Source organism: Astatotilapia calliptera, chromosome 17, assembly GCF_900246225.1.
Source record: "Astatotilapia calliptera chromosome 17, fAstCal1.2, whole genome shotgun sequence".
Lineage (NCBI taxonomy): Eukaryota > Metazoa > Chordata > Actinopteri > Cichliformes > Cichlidae > Astatotilapia > Astatotilapia calliptera.
The window spans coordinates 37,076,704-37,096,281 of NC_039318.1; the positions used below are offsets into that span (position 1 = coordinate 37,076,704).

General features: G+C 41.2%; 1 protein-coding gene across 1 annotated transcript in view; it reads right to left on the minus strand.

Moving 5' to 3' along the window:
• The window catches only part of pde4ba (phosphodiesterase 4B, cAMP-specific a), a 204,700-nt gene extending 185,776 nt beyond the window's left edge, over positions 1-18,924 (minus strand). Inside the window, exon 1 of the mRNA XM_026146428.1 lies at positions 18,497-18,924. Within this exon, the coding sequence (XP_026002213.1) occupies positions 18,497-18,512 (16 nt within the window). The 5' untranslated portion in view covers positions 18,513-18,924. The remainder of the gene's footprint in view (positions 1-18,496) is intronic.
• Positions 18,925-19,578: the final 654 nt, after the last annotated feature.

Sequence of the window (19,578 nt, forward strand, 5' to 3'; positions counted from 1 at the left end):
CACAACATAATACTGAACTGTGACACATAAATGCATAAATCAAGTCATTTCTAGTACAAACTGGCACAGACAGGACTTTAATTTGTGCAAAAACACAGGTGTTGGACACTCGTAATGATCCCTAAACTCTCCACACCGATGTTACAGGATGTAATCAAGTCATCATTTACATTAGATTTCTAATCCTTATTACCTATACAGCTGCAAAGTTAACAGCTGTTTCCTATCATCCAAAACCAGACCTGGCATTGCAGGATGATTTCTGATTACAGATACAACATCCAGACCACTCCATAGTTTTTTAACCTAATAATAGTTTCATTATACAGTACTATTGGTGTGTAAGAGAAATGAAGGAGGCACTGACAATAATGTGGCACCAAACCCAAGCTGTTGAGTATTCTTATTTCTAGGTCTTTTTAATATTAAAGAACAAGAAATATGAAATATGTGGAACATAATTTAATCCATCATAAAGTCCTCCCAAATCCACTGTACACTCAATCTTTACATGCAAGCTATGCTCTGTAAATCCTTCAAACAGTTTAATAAAGTTTATCCCTTAGCGTAGCATATCAAGGGCATCGTACGCCACTGTACCACTGACAGATGAAGCGCATGTGGGATGGTGAACAGCTGAGTTCATCAACCAGCCACAGCCTTGAACTTTTTGCTCTGTAATATTACTTTGATGCACTGCAGTTAACTTTATTAGTGTTTATCTGCCACAAGTGTTGGGGAGTAACGGAATACATGTAGAGGCGTTACGCATTTAAAATATTTAAAATGCAAAATTTTAGTAACTGCATTTCGTTACAGTTACCATCTAAATATGTGATAATTGGAAGTTAGTGTTACTTTGTTGAAATAAATGGATTACACAGCGGTCTTTTCCTGTTTCATATGTTCGGCTATCTCCTCTCTAATTTTGGTAATTCCACACATTGCTGGAAACCCAAACAAAATAAGAGGCTCTAATGTGAGCGTCCTTCCCAGCTGAAAAGACTTCAACCTAAACAAACATCTGGAAGTAAGTGCTATTTTAAAAAACTAATGTTAGCCTCCTGCAGCTATCTTGTTTTAGTTGTGGTAGCTACCTGGGTCATTTGCCACTTAAGTATCTTCGATGTATTATTGTGATTTATTACTATTACTGAACCGAGCTAACACTGTAAGCTGGCCTTAACTGAGGTTAGTTCATAGACTGCAGACTGTTATACTTGATGGATAGCATTAACAACCTGCTAGCTGCTAATAATCATGCGCAGTTCTGAAAGCAGTTTACTAACTAACCTCAGCTAATGTCAGCTAACAGTGTTAGCTTGCTGGCGAGTAGCCTTCAGTAATAGTAATAAATCACACAGCAATCGTGCATTGATTTAGCTGTAAAAAGCATGACATTATATTAAGTAATCCAAAACATTCAGAATACGTTACATTGAGTAACTTAATAGAATACGTTACAAACTACATTTCGGGTTCGTATGTATTCTGTAATCTGTAGTGGAATACATTTTAAAAGTAACCTTCCCAACACTGTGTGACATTCGGTAATGTGATACTAGTAGCATGACTGTGGTTATTAACCTGGTTAGACATATCATAGAGCTCATTGATCCATGAATGACACGACTTTTTCTGTTTATTAGATCCCAACTATAGCGATGAGGGCCTGAGTCATAGTGATAATAACAACTATCAGTTGCACTACTTCTGGAAGTGCTTCTGTGAGTCATTTCAGAGGCCAAGACATTCAATCGTTTAATGTAGAGGAATGGTTCGTGCTGCGATTGCTTTGCCCTCTTCCTAGTACAAGATGTCACAATGTGGCGCAGCATTTTGTGAAACTATGATGAAAAATATTTACTTACAGTAAAACTCAGTGTCGTGCGGGCCTAGAGACCAGTCGACAACCTCCAACAGCTGCTAAATGAATCGATTTCTCATTTGTATCCACTGTGTCGTCGTCATCAAGGAATACAGAGTCTTACCTAGCTACTGGTCTCTAGGTCTATGTGACTGATGCTTAAAAGTAAAAAAAGGTCTCTACTAGCAGCATAACGATTATTAAATTAAGAAAAGAAATCTGATGTGAATTTTTATTTTTCATTTCAGATGAAAACACAGTGTGCATGAATCATTGCCTTCAGCTGCACACAGCAACAGCAAGCACCAAAACTTTACTCCAGATTCTGCACAGGTACACGTGCATAATTTCAATATTTTTTCCCCTGCAAGGACATATGACAAATGAAAACATTGAATCTATGCCGCAGATGCGAGAAACCGTGTTTTTCATATAATTTTGCAGCCTACAGCCTCTGAGAGCCTCCCACATGAGGATTGTGTAGAGGAGAGAAAAAAAAAACAGAAAAAGGTCAGAGCAGTGGAAACAGATCCGCTGCACGTTTTCTGCAGCTGTGGGTTTTGTCTTTACCTTACTGTCTTGCAAACTTTCATTTACTAAGCACCACTGTAACTGTCACGTTTTCACTTCTCTGCATGGTTTCAGTTGCCAAAACACTTCACTTCTGAATCACTGATCACCAGTTTACAGGCTGTCTCCAGACACGGCGCTGCTCTCACTGGGGATTTCATTTCCACCTCACAGAGATCGTCATCCTAAGAACAGAAAACCAGAGCTCAGGGAGCTCCTAATTAGCAAAGTGACTTTTCTCTAGATTTCTCATTCACTTGATGTCTTCCCCTTTTTTCTCACCCTGATGTCAGTGATGTCATTTCAGGTGCGAGCGCACTAGATGGTGTTTCACCTGCCCGTGGTTAGTGCAATCTTATTAAAAACTATGAGCTTTGACATACTTTAAGTGCTTCTTGAGACAATTAAAGGGAAACTTTTATTTGCATATGTAGTGCCGATTTAATGAAGGGTCGAACACTCAAAAAGCGAGGTCAGTCCGTCTGTCGAGCACGTAATAAAGAGAAGGAGACCAGGAACACTGAGTAGAAACCATGTTGATATAATGCTGCACTATTGTATCAGTGGGAAGAAGAAAAACAGATAAAGACTGCCAGATATAATATGTTCTGGATACATTTTCATATTTTTTGATCACATAAATATGTAAATTCATCTTAAACGTGCAGAAATTAAAGTCGAAGCAGATTGTACTGACCTACTGTCTCCACATACGGTGCATCTGCCCAGACCCTTAAACATAAAATGCATCTGCAATAGGGTCAACTTGTGTTTGACCAACATCGCTGCTCAACCACAGGATTAAAAGTAGAACAAAAGGCAACACTGATCTTCAGTTTTCAAAACGCTTGCATGTTTTCTTCATTTAGTCCTTCCATCCATCTCTTTTCTTCTGTTTATCCAGTTCAGGGTTGCAGTGGTCAGTCTCAGCTGCTGTAAGGGTGAGAGGCAGGGTGCTGTCGTGGGGCTAACTCAGACAGACAGACTGCCATTCACACTCACATTAACACCTATTGTCACAGTCAGCTGACCGTGTGGAACGAGGAGGAGGACGCAAGTGCAGAGACACAAAAAACAAGACTTGAATGGACCTAACATGAAGACCTGGCATGGATACATGAAAATCCTGAAACGCAGCATGAACGTAGCAGACGACCGTACATGGAATGACCACATAAATACCGTACACACGAGGGTGACGAGGGAAAAGGAAACACACGGGCAACACAGCTGGGACGAATTAACATAATGACTGGACAGGAGGAAGCAAACTGAACACACAGAACATGCGACGCAAGACTGTCAAAGTAAAACAGGAAACACGCAGAGCTAGGGAGACGTAAACACAGGGGACTTGTCACACTCGCACGCCGAAGACAAGATACTACCAGCATAGTGGGGAAGACACGGGAGAAACCTAAACCCAAAGAGCACTAACTGAGCTTAGAACATAATGCAGAGGGTATGAACACGAGGAGGGGAACATGAGAACAAAAGGACAAGCACCTGCATAAACACCACACATACTGAAAGGGACACAGAGGACGAAGACACAGGGGGAATCTAATAACCGATCAATTACAACAGGGCAACCTAGGACAACTAAATGAACTTAAACATAAACAATAAGACATCAAAATATTAAAAGAAATTCAAAACACTGGGTCAAACGACCCGGGACCATGACACTTACTGATCATTTAGAATCAGCAATTAACCTAACCACACTAACTCCATGTCTGTGGACTGTGGGAGGAAGTACCTGGAGAGAACCCACGCAGACACAGGGAGAACATGCAAACTCCACAGAAGATTTGCTCAGAGCTTCCAGACCTGCTGTCTGTTTACACTCAGTGATGCAGCACCAATGCCAGGAAGATTATGAAGACTCTCCCACCCCAACGATGGACTCTTCTCACTGTTGAGGTCAGGGAAGTGCTTTCGCTCGCTAACACGCTAACACAGGGAGGAGCTTCTTCCCCCAGGCCATTCGGGCCGTCAACCAGACGTAGAACGGGATTGAAACCCGTGAGGGTTCAGATAATCGCATGTGAAGTAATACTTACATATTAGCACTTGATGTAGTGATAATCATTTTACTAATTTGACGACAGAGAAATAGAAAACAAGAGACAGGCCAAGTTATCAGGCACAGCTTATTCAAAACCAGGTCACAGAGGCAGCACAGGAGCTCAGTTCTTATCTAGTCCCTCCAGCTCCTTCCAGGAAATGAATATATACATAACAGACACAACTTTACGACTATCTGCCTTCCAAAGATCCCTTTCGATGCTAACAAAACTGCACTGACCATTACTGCGTGACCTTTCAGGGCCGGCGGCGCTGCTTACCACAGCACCCAGAGTAGATTGTCTGGGTGTCTGCTTGATCTGCAATCATTTTTAGTGGTAACATTCACATAAATTATCCAATTTTTCCCTTGGAGAAGTCTGAAATGAAATGAAAAATAAGCCTTCACAACATCACAAACCTTCAGCGGCTTTATTGTTGTGGCAGAACAGTGTATGACATGTCGAGCGCTGTGTGCAGTGTAACGTCCAGAGGAGAAAGTCGAAAACAGTCTTTCATCTTTTTGTTTTTGCACTAACTTCTCGGTGCGATGGTCGTTTGCTTTGATGTGAGTAAATGACCTATTACAGACAATCACCTGTGAGAAAACATAATTGTCTGACGAATTCACGGCGAGTGAGTGGGCAGCAGAGTATTGACACTAGTGAGAACTTGTTTGAAGTCTCCTGTTCTGTGTTACACGTGAGAAAGAAGAACTTCAAGTTTTGTCTTTACTTGATTTTAACAACACTGTGAAGTGTTAGCGCGAGACTTCAGGGAAATATGGTATACCAAAAAAAACCCACACCCAATGAGCTCTGCAGAATAACAGGATTTCCGAGTTATCGGTCCAGAGAACGGTTTTATTTGCAGGTTTCTCTTCCATCCTGACTTGGCTTAATGCGAACCCCAATTTGGTCTTGCTTAAATTTAATGCCCAGAAGTAAATAACAACAGCACGTTCATTACCAAATGGTGTAATGCAAAATAGCAAAGCAGAAGCTGGAGCTACAGCGTGCTCACACTACTGGCAGGTTCAAGAGGAGCTAATAATTACAGGATGCAGCGGTGTGATTCTGTGTTGTGTTTGGTGGAAGAAGGGCGGATTAATGCATGGTAGATAAAGCTCAGACCTCTGGCACACAGCACACCCTTTTACCTTCATTTTCACTCAAACAAATCTCACACCAATTATGGAAAATCCTTTAAAAATCCTTTACGAAAAACACGCTTAACATTCAAGGTTTCAGCACCAATATCAAAAACCTCAGGATGCAACATAAACTTTACATATCTGAGCTGCCACCCAGACCACACTGTTAATGGATAATGACACCGACCCCCGATTGTAACCTGGAAACCTGGTTTAAAAAGCATTGGCAGGAGCTTCCTGCAGCATCACTGAGATCCATACCTGTGCTTTTAGACAAATGGTGACTTTGTAATTATATTATCAATTATTTCCAACAGAGAGAGAGAGAGAGAGCGGTCAGTGCTGGTAAATAACACTCTGCTTTTCAACAGCAAAGACAGCAGAGCTGTTACTGACAGTTACTGTAAATGTGTTACACGGGTGCTGATCTCTGCTTGCATCCATGGCACTGTCAGCAGAAGCCCCACTGTTTCCTTGAGTCAAAACTTCATATTTCAACTACAAGCATACTGTAAGAATGTTGGATAAAAGTATTTCCAAAATGAATCATTAAAAAATTAACAAAAAAAACCTCATAAATAATTAAATTCATTACATTAAATAAAAACAAAACATAAGCACGGTGTTAGCACTGTTGCCTCACAGCAAGAAGGTCCTGGGTTCAATTCCACCATAAGGGCGGGGTCTTTCTGTGTGGAGGTTGCGTGTTCTCCCAGTGTTTGTGTGGGTTCTCTCCGGCTTCCTCCCACAGTCCAAAGACATGCGGTTGGGGGGGTTAGTTTAATTGGAAACTCTAAATTGCCCGTAGGTGTGAATGTGAGAGCGAATGTCTGTGTCCTGTGGCAGACTGACGACCTGCCCAGGGTGCACCCTCTCTCTCACCCTAAGTCAGCTGGGATAGGCTCCAGCCCTGCCGCCATCCTGAACAGGATAAGCGGAAGAGAATGGATGGAAATAAAAGAAATAAAATGAATAACATGCATGCGTAAGAGAGTTAAAAACAAAACATGCCAACAGGTAAGATTTATTATCCCTTAACCTGCTGTGGTTACATAAATTGCTACATTTGAACAGGACTTTCCGTGTTTGGGCGTTCATTAATAAAACAAATATCAACAACACAGACAAATCTGAGATAATAATTGTGGGATTATATCTAAAAATGTAGGATATAATTATGGAGGACTTCAGACTAAAGTTTTTCATTATTTTAATCCATGCAGCATAATCACTATAGACAGTAGCAGGATAATATCTGGTATATTTAATGACAATAATTGTGTTCTATTTCATTTAAGTGTGGCACATGGGCTCTAGATGACCAACAGTCTGATATAATGCTGTATTACACCGACAGCTGTGATCGCCCGAAGAAGAAACCTGCAGACCCTTTTTTCTCGTTTTATTTGCTGACTCAGCGTAGCGTGATGTTTGGATGCCTTGTACTGTTTCTTTTAAAGTGTCGACTCCAGGAAGAGGAATTGCTTTTAAGACCAGTATCAGTACCAGTATATTTTAAGCAATGTCAGCATCCAAACCCATTAAGCTAAACTACAGGTAACCACACACGGCCGTGTATTAGACACCGAATGTAGTATTGTACTATAAACAGTTGTTGTACTATTATTCTAATATAAACCAGATTATTTCTGGAGATCATACATTTAATCTGTAGCAGCACATATTCAGACATCATTCATATTTTACATTCATAATTCCTTTCATTCCACATTTGAACACACCAAAAAAAGTTGACCCCTGTACTATCTGACAGCATATTTCAAGAACACAGCTCTCAGTGTGCCCCTCTAATGTGCTATCGTTTATCTCATTTCTCCTTTACTGTGCAAATTAATGTGCAGTATGTTCAGTTTGATTCAAGAAGATTTGAATTGAAAACAGTGAAGGTTTGACTTTAGGTGTTACAATGTTTCTTAAAAAGAGAAAATGTATTATTCAAATCATCATATTTTAGATTTTACATTACGTCTGGTCACATTGTGCCTAGGGCTCCGTCTCTGTAATCAATGTGTCCTATATTTGCATATGAAGAGTCATAAGTCATAAAAATGACCTGAAGGCAAAGGAGTAGAAACCGGCCGATGTGGTCAGCACTGCCTGCAGAAACAGATGACTACACTTGTAGCATGTTCGTGTCTCTTCTCCTTGTTATGACGCATTTCCATAAACCATAAAGTTTGCCCCGGTCTCACTAGTATTTCCATAGCATGCATGTAGAGGGGATCTTTATCACACCTATCACTAATATAACAGAAAATCAATCCCAAGCCCGTCCTTCAATCACTTCATCAGTTCTTGCACAAAGACGCGAGCCGGCAGCTCGGCATGTTCATTACTCTCAATTATGCCGCTCATTTTTTTCTAGTTATTCATCTCTGTCAGCTCGAGCCCTGTGAGGGTAATCTTTCAGTCACGGACACAGAGATGAGGAAGACAGCATCCATTTGTGTATTCACTCATTAAATTAATGACCAAGATTATTTATATTTGTTTATAACATTCATGTAAAGGATGTCAGAGTCTAGAAGAGCGAGACGGAGAAACGCAGAGAATTTCAGAGGAAAAAAAACAGCAACACATAAGATTGAATATTTATAACTGGACATTTAAACGGACTATAAACAGTGTGTGGCCTGCAATACAATAACGTTACAGAGGCTAATAAGCAGCATTTGGATGGTTTATTGAAGTCTTTGAATATTTACAGTAGTCTTATAGCCTGAGAGCGCGTCTGATCCCAGAAAGTAAGCAGGGAGAGGCCTGGTTAGTACTTGGACGCGAGACCATCTGGGAATACCAGGCACTGCGAGCTTGTGGGCAGTGAAGGCTCAGGAGGTAGAGTGGGTCATCTACAATCAGAAGATCAGTAGCTTGATCCCCGGCTACTGCACTCCGCATGTCAGAGTATCCTCGGGCAAGATACTGAACCCGAGTTGCTCCCGATGCGTCCGTGTGAGTGTGTGCATGTAAAACAAGGTGCTTAGGTGTCCAAAAAAGTGCTAATATGAATGTGTGACACTGGGTGAATGAGGCTCGTGGTAAAACATGCTTTCAGTGCTCAGTGAGAGAAGAGAACCTATAACAAAGACATGCAGAGTTTAGCAAAGTTTCCAAGTTAAATTCTCTCTTAAAAATTAGCAGCATTAATCAAGAGTTGGCAACAATGTTTATTATAAGCTCGTGGTGAGACAACTCCGCACAGCTGAGTAAATACCCCCTCTGGATGAGAGCCATGTGATATGACTCATAGCTGTTTTGTTGTAAACACAACAGAGTGTCTTTAACAAATTACTGACAAATTCTAATGCACGAATTTGACAACGAAAATGCAAATATCATAATTAAACATATAAATACTGCAATTAGGAATTCTTACTCCAGATTTCTTTCTCAAATATGATCTCAAACTAATGCAACTTCCTGTTGGTCCACCATTAAACACCAATTCCATTAAGCCTGTGGAGCTGTGGAGGAGCCGTCCTGCAATATCTACAGTATTGACCAGGCTAGAAAAAGTCTAATAAAATCTTCCCAGTGAAGATGATGCAACGATGAATGTAAGGGTTTAATAAATAAATGAATGCTACAGGAAAAGAAAGAATGAAGGTCTGGTAACTATGGCAATAGCAAGAGAGTGATATTGCATGTGACGGGAACATGTGAAGATAAAGATCCAGCTTCTTAGCCCAAAGTGGGAACGTGGAGTGTTTCTCTCATTCACATTTACAAAAAAGAAATAAATGAAAAATTACAAAGTAAAACTCATAAGTACGCATGCAGCAGCAGGGACACTGGTAAAGGCAACAAAAGCTTTTTCATTTTCCTTTCAATTTTACAAGAAATTGCTGCAGATAGGTTTCCCGCTGCCCTTGCCTGTGTTTTCTTTGTGTCTCAACAGTATTTTTACTACACAATCTCCTTTTTGTGTTTTTGCTCTGTCATGTTTTCCTCCACCCTCTCTGCATCCTGGCCCTGCTGTGGATTCGAGGTGATGCAGGCCTGGTTATTCTTGGCTCTCGGGACCTCGGTCCTGCTGTGCTGTCCTCTACATCTCCAGTACCTGCTGTGCCCTGATGGCCCTGACGCTCAGCCTAATTGCCACTCCAAGTTGGCTGTGCCTCACACTCCTTTGTCCATCCCCATGTCTACTCCTGCTTCTGCTGGCTCCGTTTTGTATTCTCAACATTATTTTTCTAGTTACCACCACACACTGGTTACAGGCAGCTAAGGTTAGCATAGGGAGGTTCTGCTGTTTTTGCACCCAGTGCATTTGTGCTGCCTGAAAATAGTGTCTGTTCTGTACTTTATTCAAAGACACTGACAAAAAGAAACCAGAGAGCTGACCAATGCCAGGATTCTAGGGGAAAGCTCACTTCAAACTTGGTTTGTGGATACCACTGTGAAGTCTTTAAAGCAACTAGATTCAGGAGCCAGCCTGAAGTAAACACTTCAGGGGTTATCTTGGGTTCACAGAGTAGCTGAAACGCTGCCAGAGCAAACCAGAATAACACTCCACCAGTTTTATTCTCCAAGTGAGTAACTGGTTTATGTGACAGTATAGTTTGGTTGAAATTCAGAATTCATGCATTCATATTTCATGCGGTTTCATCCCAGCTTTATCTTCAGCACATCCCTCCTTCGCATCCTGTGATGAGTTCACGGTGCAGCCGTAAAGTTGTGGCCACTGTACTTAACTAGCTGCCAGTTTTAAACAACGTATAACTTGTTATTTTTTTAATTCAGTGATCACGCTACAGTTGCAGTTAATCGTTAGGTTCATTACAAGGGTCGGCAAGTCTTCAGGAGTGGAGGTGTGGATATTATTTTTATTTTACAAAAGGATGAGAATCCCGTGGTAAAGTGTGTCTGGGACAGAAACCACTGGGTTATGCTACTAACACAACGCAACCGTTTGCACAGAGTGATGATGTCTCCAACCTCAACCCGTCACAGAACTTCAGCAGGTCAACTTAGAGCCTCCTTTCCACCTGTTCGTGTTTCTATGGCAGAATCGTCGTGGCGATGGCTTTGAAGTCTCTTTGGGCTGTTTTTCAACTTTTTTTGTGTTGTAAGTGTGTCGTCATTAGGACAGGGATTTGCGTTGGTGTGTGTGACTGTAGCCTGCAGGTTTATATTGTTAACTGGTAATTATGAGACAAACTGTGTGAGTTCATTTTACAAAATAACGTGAAAGTTGTAAACGAATAGTGTAACAAATTACTTTGTCTGGTGAGTAATTAAGTAAGGTGCTGCATTACTTTTAAGAAAAAACACAAAACAAGGTAATGTGAAATGCATTACAGTTTTTGAGTACCAACCCCAACACTACCAGCTACTGAAGAGGAGCAGGCATGAACAGATTTTGTCATGAACCTGCTGTGTGCCGTTAAGCAGACTTAAACTCAAAAACACAGCTTTATTGCTGGCGTGCAGGTGACACAAAATGAAAATAAACTGGAATTCCTGAACCTAAACATACGGAGAAACACTCAGGAACAAGGGATGCGAGACTTTCACAATAAAACAGGAAATAAAGGAACGCAAAACTGACACGAGCTTGACACGGGAGTGGAGGAAAGTGGGACAAGACAGACATGACAGGCTGGGGAAACATGGGATGACACACAAGGAGGGGAACATGGGCACCGAAGGAGGAAACAAGACACAAGGACTCGCACAAACATATAGATCCAGACACACAGAGAGAGACACCGAGGGCAAAGACAAAAGAGGGAATCTAACAATCAAGGAACTAAACAGGGAATATAGGAAACTCAAAACAGCATAACTAAGACTACTAATGAACACTAACACAAAATGTTACCAAAACACAAGAAACTTACAATGCTGGGTCAAAAGGACGCAGAGCCGTGACAGATTTCGGTGGCAGGTCATTTAAAATGCAACATCAGCAAGCGCACAAGCTGTTTCTGTGCAGTTTGTCACAAAACGTGAGCTAAATTGAAAAAGTTCATGTGTGAAACACAGACGGAGACGATGTAAAAAAGACAGGAGAGGAAGATGAGAGCTTATTTTCAAAGGTGAGCACTGCTCATCAAGCTTACGTGTCCTCGTTCGTGTTAGATCAAATTAAATCAGATATTAGAGACGATTTGCAGCTGAATTATGTTTTTACGAAACATCTTGCAAGACAAACTGAAGTATGCCAACTCAGTGTTACTCAAAGGTTTCAAGAACACGTACGGCACTTCAGTGATAGTTTACATTGATCACTTACTGAATACTTGTCGTACTAGCTTTGTAGTTTCTAGTGGTTTTCTAAGTAATTCTTTTCCCCACGCTGTACTAGATGATCTCAGGGCCCCCCCATCTGCTTTACCCCTCGCCTGATCAGAATCAGTGATTTCCTTTAAACGGCTTCTAAATTTCCATAGACTTGCTTTTATATAATAAAACGACACATGACTTTACGTGACGTCATCTGTTGTGTTTTGACTGTCTGTTTTCAAGCTTCTAGTTGTGTTGTTTATTATAAATGCTGCCTAATTTTTCATTTTTTCATTTTTTAAAATCATCCTCCGGCATATTTCTGTGTACTTGGGTGTGCGCGCTTCTCCTGCGACTTTAAAAGAGGATTTACAAAGTGTTTTGACAGACGGGAAAAAGCAGAAGATTCAAAGGGAAAATTTAAACAGAGCCAAACATTAAAGGTGCTCTTAATATAAAGCTTATTACTGAATCATTGTTATGAAAATGTTGCTACAATTTTTTGCACTTCTAACACAATTATGTTCAAAGCTTACAATAAGGCAACAAATCTCTCCTCTGCTATTGAATTATTTATGTATTGAATGTTAGCAGGTAATTCCTCTTTAAATTCATTACTTGGTTTTATTCTCAACAGAAGAAGAATCCTTAGAGATGGATGGCCACTGTCACATGTTTCTACGGTGACACAATACCTCCGGGCTATTCAGTGCATACAGTGTATGTTGTAGCAGTTCTCAAATTAAACATTGATCTAAGAAAAACAAGAAGAACACACAAGAAGAAACACTCTCTCCTGGGGATTTATGTTTAGACTTGCACAGCCTCGACGCTACACAAGAGGAAAAAAAATCAGCACAGATATTAGCAGCAGGAAACTTATTATGCTTACAAAACACAAGTCTCTGCAGATTTGTCTCTCACCCTGGAACTCCCCAAAACAGGGATAATTGGTTACTGGCATGCCCCTTGTTTGCATGAATATAAGGGTTTTTGTTTTGCTTTTTTAAACCAATTCTTTGGTTCAAGGATATTTAGCAGATGCCTTTTCAGCCTGAGAGGGATCTGCCAAGAGTATTTGACCAACTCCCAAAAAAAGCCAGGACAAATATAATCAGTGTCACGGAGGAAAAGAGATGCCAGTGTGAACAATTATGCTGCTATTTCTTAATTAGCCACAAAATAAAAGGCTGCGCAAGTAAATGCACTTATGCATCATGGAGAAGTTAAACCAACCTTTAATTTTATCCCATCTGAGACCAAAACTGAGCCCTGCCATGGAGCTGCACATGGAAATAATCCATAATGCAATTAAAATGACAGCATGACAACTGGCTGGGTGCAAGGCGGGGACCAGGGGGAAAAACATGTCGTGGAACATGTTGTAGAGCAGCACAGCTGAATATGACGCATATGAAGGGAACAGTAGTCTTGGGTCAGGCAGTCCCGAGACATACTTCTTCTTCCTCAATGACAGCTGAGCAGGTGCAGCAATTTCTTATGCAGACTGGAGCATCTTGATATAAAGGAGCCTAAATATATATAGACGAGGGAAAAACTCTGCAGGTGTGAAGCGAGTCCGGTCAGCAAATCTTCACTGGGTGCAGGGTCACAAAAAAAGTTTACTTAAAAAAGTTGCAATGTGACATCAGGTTAGTTTCTGGTGTTCTCTGGCAGGGGCTTATATGCATTTTCAGTTTTAGGTTTATGCACAATAGATGACACCGATGCAGCCTTTCATGGATCTTCACGTTTTATCTCAAAAAACAAAAACAAAGCAGGTGATAGGAAACACTATCATTTCTACCTACTTAATTGTGTTGATGAACACACTGGTGGCTTTACACGTAGGCCACGTGTGCAGCATAGGCCTCATGATTTGATTTATACTATGATTTTTATTAAATGTGGCTCTGCCATTCTGAACGATTCCAACAATTAGCTTTAAGAAAATAAGCTCAGTGGAACTTCCTACCACCAGTGTTGGTCAAGGAACTTGAAAAAAAATTACTAACTAATTACATCGCCAAAGAAGTAATTCAATTACTTTACTGATTACTTTTTTCAAAAGTAATTAGTTACTTAGTTATTTCTCAAAACCATGATACACAACCTGGATATGTTATAACGCAAAGTCTCGGAAAGTCTTTTTAAAAATAGTTTTAATCTTTAAATTTTATGCACATTGCATCAAACAAAAATGATATGCAGCCGTCTTTGACTTGAAGAAATGTGTTTAACATTTAAACCTATTGTCTGCATATTCCAGCATAAAGAACAAAATCATGTTTTGTGTTTACACTTTTTCAAATTGATGCAAATAAAACAGCAGAAATAAATAAAATCAAAGATTCAGCAGCTCTTAAATCTATTGTCCCCTTTTAGCAGGAGTGGGGCGGGTGGAGGTTTGCCCACTGCGGTCCTGTCAGTGGGAGGATCCGGGGGTTTCTCTGTGAATGTCACATCCCAGCGTGCTCGCTGCTCACTCAAATTCGGTGCGTCTGTTGCTGCCACGGACGTCGCACGCTCGTACGTCATTGTCATGAGACACTCTCCCAAACAAATCACAACGGTTTAGTAACGCAGCATGTTTATAGGAAAGTAACAGTAATCGAATTACTTCTTTTTTCAAGTAACGCGTAATGTAATGTTACTTGTAATGCATTACTGCCCATCTCTGCCAGTCCAAAGGCTGCTGGTAGTTTGCTGGTGAGTCTAAATTGCCCGTGGATGTGAGGAAGGTAAAGTGTATGGAGTAGAGCACTGTATCCATATATGATTAAATGTAGGTTTGGCTTTGAGCTATCAGACTAGAAAGACTGGAACATTGGTGCATTATTGCCAGCCTACAATATTGTTTTGAATGTCTAAATACAGACTACATAGAAAATGTCATTCATTGGGACGACCGTGGGGGTTGGGAAGCGCATCTGTAACCGGAAGGTCGCCGGTTTGATCCCCGGCCTCTCTGTTGTGTCGTGTCCTTGGGAAAGACACTTTACCTGCCGCCTACTGGTGATGGCCAGAGGGGCCGATGGCACGATATGGCAGCCTCGCTTCTGTCAGTCTGCCCCAGGGCAGCTGTGGCTACAACTGTAGCCTCCACCAGTGTGTGAGAGTGAATGAATAGTGGCATTGTAAAGCGCTTTGAGTGCCTTGAAAAGCGCTATATAAATCCAATCCATTATTATTATTGTTATCTGGAGTTATGTCCAGTAACCAGTTTTAGTCGATAGTTCTCTGCAGGTACACATCTTTTGGGATCAGACCTCCACAGAAGGGTCATATATAGTAGAGATGTAGAGATAAACAGACAAACAGACCCATCAAACATGAGCTGCAATGTCCCTGCTTCACCTTCACTCGAGAACTATAAGGAACCTCTTTACTTCCAGCTTATTCCTGACTTCTGCTTTACAGAAACAACACCTATCATAGTTGTAGCAGCAGCAGACTACAAGTTAGTCTCAAGATCCCTTGAGACCAATGCTGCAAGAATCAGCAAAACACGAGTTGAAGTGTGTAGTCTGACTTTGTAAAGCTATTTACTCACCGTGCCTGTTGCCTGTTTACTGTGTAAGAGGTGAGCTGTGATCTAGGGCATGTGTCAGCTGGGTCTTGTTGGAAATGGATTGTGATGCCCAGAGCTAATCAAAGAGTACCTCTGGAGTCAGGGTGCTGTATGGGCACTGAATTACTGCGAGTTAAATCCTGCTCGTTCTCCTATGTTGTTGTCTGACAGCCTGAGCAGTCTCTGTTTTCATCTGCAAATGAAAATGAAATAAAGAGGTGAGCGGATGGATGCTTGTTGAAAGAGCTGTTATTCTAGGCAATGGTGCTGATGTACTGTGATCATATTGTGTAGCTGCTTACTGGGTGAATGTATAGAAGATGATTCTAAGCGGGCTAATTAGCCGGCGTGCACACTGGGTGAGAAATTACTGAATGCACAATTACTCCAGTTAATATGAAGAAGTTTTATTGTGCATGGAAAGCCCACTGTATAATCCACATCGTCACCATGCACATCAAGGTTGCCACATTACAAAGTGTTCGCTGCGGGTTAGTGTAACCAGTTTCTACCCTCATAATGATGCTAATTAAGAATTTGTAGATACCTCGAGTCAAAATCAGAGCTAGATACACGTGCTGAGGTGCTGGATATGCCGGTGCCTCTCCACTAAAGTCTGCTCAAAGATCAATGTTTTTTCCACATTTGTACATGGTGTGTAAGCCAACAGATCGATAGAGCCCAGAGTTTTGGATGGAGCAAGTCAAATGGATGAAACGCTGCTACATAGTTCACCCATCCAGTAAGGAAATGGCAGCTACAGAGAGACGGATTAAAGGTGAGGGAGGTGGAGGCATGAAGACAGGATAAGAGAAACAGAGTATCAGGGCATCTATAGGGGGAAGAATCCGAGATAAAAGGCCAATGAGAGAAGAAACACACCTGCCAGTAAGCCCATCAGTACATTGATTTTTGTGCTTGTTCACAGTTTTAGCTCCCAAAGAAAGACACCTGTCAGGTTAGGATCTCCCCAGAGTTCCTATTGTACAACATCTCCATACAGCACGGACCTTAAAAAACCCAAATATCCACATCTGCAGTGCTTCTTGACATAGAATAGCCCTTTACTGTCACTGTACATGTGCAACGAAACTGAGTGCTCCACACCAACTGTGCCGGAGTTAAATATAAATAGTAGACAGCAGGAATAAATAGCAAACAGGAGAAATATGTACAATTGATATAGAAAAACAATAGAAACAGAACATGAAGACGTGAAATGTCTGTAACTGATTCAATAATAACAGATTCTGAGTTCACACTTAAACTCTAAGCTGCTGTTATTCAGGATGAAAACAGATTTAAGATTTTTGTCCTCGTGGCCATTAGCTGGAAGTTTTGCCAGTGCCAGCACGAGGGGGCGTTCATTCTTGAGCGTAGAACACAGAGGAGGGACAGTTAATGCTGATATAATGAAATCCAGAAATTAACTCCATTGACAAAAAGATCCTCTGTGAGGTTGTCTCACAGTGGCAGAGACTGAGGTTGTTGTGTGATATTGTAAAAGCCACTAAGAACCAAGATGTCTGTGCACTTGTCATTCTTCCGCTTAAGTTTGGCATTACAAATGGTAAATGGACTGGCACTTATACAACACTTTTGTACCCTTATTGAACACACAAAGCACTTTTTATTACAAGCCTAAGTCACACACACACACACACACACACACACACACACACACACACTCTTGTCTATGCCTAAGCAGCTTGACTAACACTCGCACACACTTACACAGATACATGAGGGGCAACTTGGAGTTCAGCCCAAGGATACTTTGTCATGCAGGTTAAACCAGCAACCTTGTGACTGGTAGATGACCCACAGATTAAAAAGCTATTTGTTCATAGAAGATTATGTATTCCTTTGTTAGAGCTTCTGAGGGACAACTGAACGAAGGGTCGTATTTGTTTAGGATTTGCAAATAACAAGGGTTCCTGAAGTTTGGCAAGAAAAGCAACAGCTCTGTGCAGTGCTGGAAACCAAAGTGTCAAACTCAGTGACAGGCAGGTACGTTGACAGCTCTCCAAATGTGGGAACATAGTAACGTAATCCTCATGCAAGAATGGAAAATTCATCTCCGTCCCGGCTGAGTGCAGGGGTTGTAACCGAACAGCTTTAAAAACCATTCAGAGAACAATAAAACAGTCGTGCACTTTTCTCAGGCTTCTCAACTTGACCTGTGTGCACTCTTAGGGCTAATAAGCACTTTTGACAGCTGAGTCTGCTGTGGATGATTTTTATAACAATGCTGCAGACAGAGCTGTGACACCAACACGTCATTTTAAATCACTGACACTAAAGCTGGTGAGCAGGTACCAATAGGTGACAAAAAAAACGCAACATATTGTCGAGGGAGGCTGGGTCACGACATATGTGCCCGTTTCAATTGAGATCTGGTGACTGTGGCAGCCTTAGGATATGATTCTCAACCTTTTCATATTCATCATGTTGTCCTGCGGATGGAGACACTGTCAATGGCATCGGGCTCACATGTTAATTGGACGGTTGGTCACCCAGAACAACTGACCCATACAGGAACATGCCGCCAGTTTTGAAGCTTCCTTTTCATGCATTTGTAGCTTTTGGACCCAAAAGTAAATACAGATCAAAAGATGAAATCTAATTGTAAAACCTCACATAGGAAATGATTTTATGTTAAACGCACAAACTTAAGCCTAAAATCCCTTAAACTCTTATGTAAATACCTTAATTCTATGTAATATTTATAACACGACTCAAAGGGTTGAGAGGACGCAGCTTCCTATGTTGTGATAAAAAGCAGGTGAAACACCTGAGATCACCGCCTGGGGTTAGGCTGAACTTGTCCATGTATTAAAGGTGACAGGAGACAAACAAAATCCACATCATCGATCTAAAATCACTTTCATTCAGTAAAAATCATGTTCAGCGCTGCTAGTTACATCAACACAAACGACATCGCAGATGTTTAAAGAAAAAAAAAAGCACAGTAAATCCAATGCGATATGATAACATTCATAAGCGTCCCGATTACCTTCTTCACAGCGCATCCACACGTGGGGACAAAGGGAATCCCGGCGCCTCTTTGCGCGTTGTTTTCGGACGAGATCCGCTGTCACTACATCGGAAAAGGTTTTTTATTCCGTCTCAGCAAGTGTTCTCGCCATCCTCTGCTGGGATATGTTTGCTCTACAGCTCTTATCCAGGCTCTTCGCTCGTTTGTCTCTTTCCCCCCCTTTCTTTTATTCACATGATCAAAGGTCTCTGGTTTACCCACTTTTTCCGAGATTTAAACAAAACTGTAACAAACCCGAAACGCTTGACCAAACTGGTTACCTTTGGTCTCAGTTGCATATCCTGTCGTTTAACAATTCGGAAGCTCCGTTCCCAGACCGAGCTGCTTTATGTGTTGATAGGGGAGGTTGGAGAGCATGTGCGAGCTTTCGCATCTGAAATCCATCTGAAAGCCAGTGCGCCTCAACGATCATCCCTCCCTCCTCAGCCTCAGCAGACACGGAGCGCGGACCAATTGAGAGGCAGGAAGAGAGAGAGAGAGAGAGAGGCGAGATGAGAGCATGGCAGTCTGGTGTGGGACCAGGGACGTCAAACACGCAGGGATCAGCAGAGTAAAGCACAGATAAAAAGACAAGGAGACCGTTTGGACACATTTTTAAAGGATGTAATAAAATAAACGTTGTCACCGTGTAACTTCTATATACACAAAGGAAAATCGAATTCAACATAATAAATAATGTCTGCTTACAAATTCAAAGAATTCATAGACATGAGTTTTGTTAATGAAAACCAAAAGACATAAAACAAACCCTTTTGGAGTCATTCCTCCTACAGTAGGTGTCCTCAGTGACACATGCACAGACCAGCCTTGTGAATCATCACCAACTATCACTATCTTATGAGTTATAGAAAGGCCACGGCTCTGGTACCCAGACATTGTCTTAGCGCATGTTAGGAAAAAAAGTCGTTTTTGGTGCATGTGCTCCACTAGATTTTTTTTTTTTTTACCTGGCTACAGTTGCTCTTTTAAAAGCTTTAATTAAAATGTGTAAATGGTTTTACATTTCTGCACACAGACCTTTGTTATAGCTGAGCTGATAG